Here is a 2,491-nt window from a genome sequence, read left to right as displayed (position 1 = left end):
GTGACTGAGTGTGGAATCATGGGAGTTGTCGTCTTCATCCCCACAGCCGAAGCAATCCGACGGGACTCGGGCAGAAATCATGTTCATGGATGAGCTAATGTATTAAAGATTTATTAACATCGTAGTATGAGCAGAGTGAGGCGGAAAGCTGTCGAAGCGAAACGAGGCCGCTGAACGAGCGTGACACACAGCTCGAAAGCAGTGGAGCTTTTATTATGCCAAAGTACACAAGTCAGCAAAATATATAACACTGTTCTAGTGGTTTTGGGATATTTTAATAAAAAAATCGTATACATATTTTGCCTTTAATTATAAACCCGAGTTTGGGAAAACCTGGTGTAGAGAGACTGACCCAGAGTGCTTTATGGGACTAAGATATATTAGAGATTCGGTGTCCAACGTGCAAATAATTGAGACCATAATTGAGTTTTCTTTTTTTATTCCAGTGGTCAGAAGGCTGAATGACTTGTATAAGTCCAGTGTGATGTCCTGCCGTTCTCTGAGTGCTCAACTGGAGCGATTCTTCTCCCGTAAACACAAACTCATGGACCACATCAACAGCATCACCGCAGAGAGGCTCCTCCTTAGCCACTCTGTACAGATGGTAAATAGCCTAGAAATATCAGGAATGTTTGAAATTGTGACTTCCAGGCTCTGGAAAATTAATGGAATTTTTTTCTTATGCTCAGCTGTAAAATATTTCTCACCTTATATAACTAGTTCTTTGTCAGATTGTTTTTCTATTCAGCCTTTTTCCTATTGCAAATACCATGTAGATTTTAGCTTATAAAAGTGTATTTAAGAAGTGGCCTGGTCTTACAGGTGCAGGCGGCTGCTCTAGATGAGATGTTTCATCAGGGGGAAGCATCGGTTCAGCGCTACCATAAGGCCTTGCTGCTCATGGAGGGTCTGTGTCTCCTCCTCACAGAACAGGCTGACATCCTCAGCATTAACAAGTGTGAGTAATACAGTAGCACATGTTTTAACATTTAAGATGTCTTTTTAAGATCATTTACATAATCAGTGTGATGTTTACCTACAGGTAGGCAATGCATCGAACGCCGTCTCACCGCCTTGCAGTCGGGTCTCTGTGTGTAAAGTCTCTCCACCACGCTGCTGTTACACCGTTAAGATTCCCGTTTCTCCCTCAAGCAACTTTCTCCATCTTTTTCCATTTCCACCTTTCAAAATGCTGTGGAGGAGAGAACGGCCCTCTTATTGGACCAAGTTAACCTGATTGACAGCTGATGTCGTAATGTTGGAGAGATGCAAGGATTTGGATGTGTTGCCACTTTACATCATCGCAGACACAGAAGGACTGAATAATACCTGTGTCTGTAGTCAAGATGAAACCTGTTTCCGCAATTATTCTCTCACGGAGTTTAAAGTGTAGTGCAAACATGTTTCTCTGTGCACATGTTGGCTCAAATAGGATGTGGTTGCGCGTTATAAATGGGTTGTGCAATCTGAATTAATCTTAGATGAGGTTTATCCATCCCAGAACATCAGTTTCTTATATTTTCCTTAGTTTGTAGTCAGAGATCTGCCCATTCACTACGTTAGCTAGCAGAGAGACGTTAGGAAACACTTTTAAGATGATTATTAGTGATTTAATAGTGCATTTGGGGGTGCTTTGTGTGATTTGAAGTTGAAGTCATTTTGGTTGGTTGGTTGGTTGGTTTGTTGAATTCCAAATGTCCAGTTAGAAGAAATAATCTCTGATTGAATGTTGCAGACCAGGAAAATGGCGATTTGTGCACCATGTGAATGTTGTAAGAGGCCCAAATACTCCCTCACTGGGGAGATTAATCAGAAATTCAATGACCAAATTACAAGCCATTCAAAAAAACAAGACATTTTGCCAGTTATTTAAAAGACATTCTCATTGTCTCGCAGAAAGAAACTGTATAAAGCCAGCGATATCATTTGTAGCACTTTAGTAAATGTTTACCAAGTAAGAGCATGTCAGATCCCTTTTTCCTCCTTAAAATGTCTAGGAAATTAAACTGCATCTCTTATGACCTGTTCAGTTTCTTCTTTTTTTAAATAGCTATTATTGTGTTTGGCAATCGTTTGTCTGAATGTAGTTTGGCTTTTTTAAGTTTGTCGCATTAGGGCAAAACATAAAGTTCCTGCGCCACCACCGAGAATTTTAGCTGTTATTTGGTCCAAATATTATGCCAAAAAAGATCTTTAGTGCATTTCCTAGTTTAGATAACGGCGGTATTAATGTTGGCCCGCTCACTATTAGGTTGGCATTGTCGTTGGCATCAAAAACGACAGAATTTATAAGGAACTCTTGATTATACCTCTTATTGGAATCATATGTGTGCCCTGATGATCAGTCCTGTTCCTGATTTCCATCTAGATTAAACTGGGACTTTAATGCCCATTGTTAGTGTTTGTTCTAAGGACAGAATGTACTTCCTTTTGGGTTGTGCATGCATAGTTGTTCCTGTTGTTGATGTGAGCTGTGTGGATAATCTGAAGC

At 40.2% G+C, this 2,491-nt stretch overlaps 1 protein-coding gene across 3 annotated transcripts in view; it reads left to right on the top strand.

The window, feature by feature from the left end:
• Positions 1–2,485, top strand: part of ulk1b (unc-51 like autophagy activating kinase 1) — a 22,934-nt gene extending 20,449 nt beyond the window's left edge. For all 3 annotated transcript variants that reach the window (XM_016548268.1, XM_016548267.1, XM_016548265.1), the window contains exons 26-28: positions 447–604; positions 823–958; positions 1,043–2,485. In XM_016548268.1, the coding sequence (XP_016403754.1) occupies positions 447–604; positions 823–958; positions 1,043–1,098 (350 nt within the window). In that variant the 3' untranslated portion in view covers positions 1,099–2,485. The remainder of the gene's footprint in view (positions 1–446; positions 605–822; positions 959–1,042) is intronic.
• Positions 2,486–2,491: the final 6 nt, after the last annotated feature.

This window comes from Sinocyclocheilus rhinocerous, unplaced genomic scaffold (assembly GCF_001515625.1).
Source record: "Sinocyclocheilus rhinocerous isolate Xijiao unplaced genomic scaffold, SAMN03320098_v1.1 scaffold192, whole genome shotgun sequence".
Lineage (NCBI taxonomy): Eukaryota > Metazoa > Chordata > Actinopteri > Cypriniformes > Cyprinidae > Sinocyclocheilus > Sinocyclocheilus rhinocerous.
This window is presented reverse-complemented; position numbering and strand designations above follow the sequence as displayed.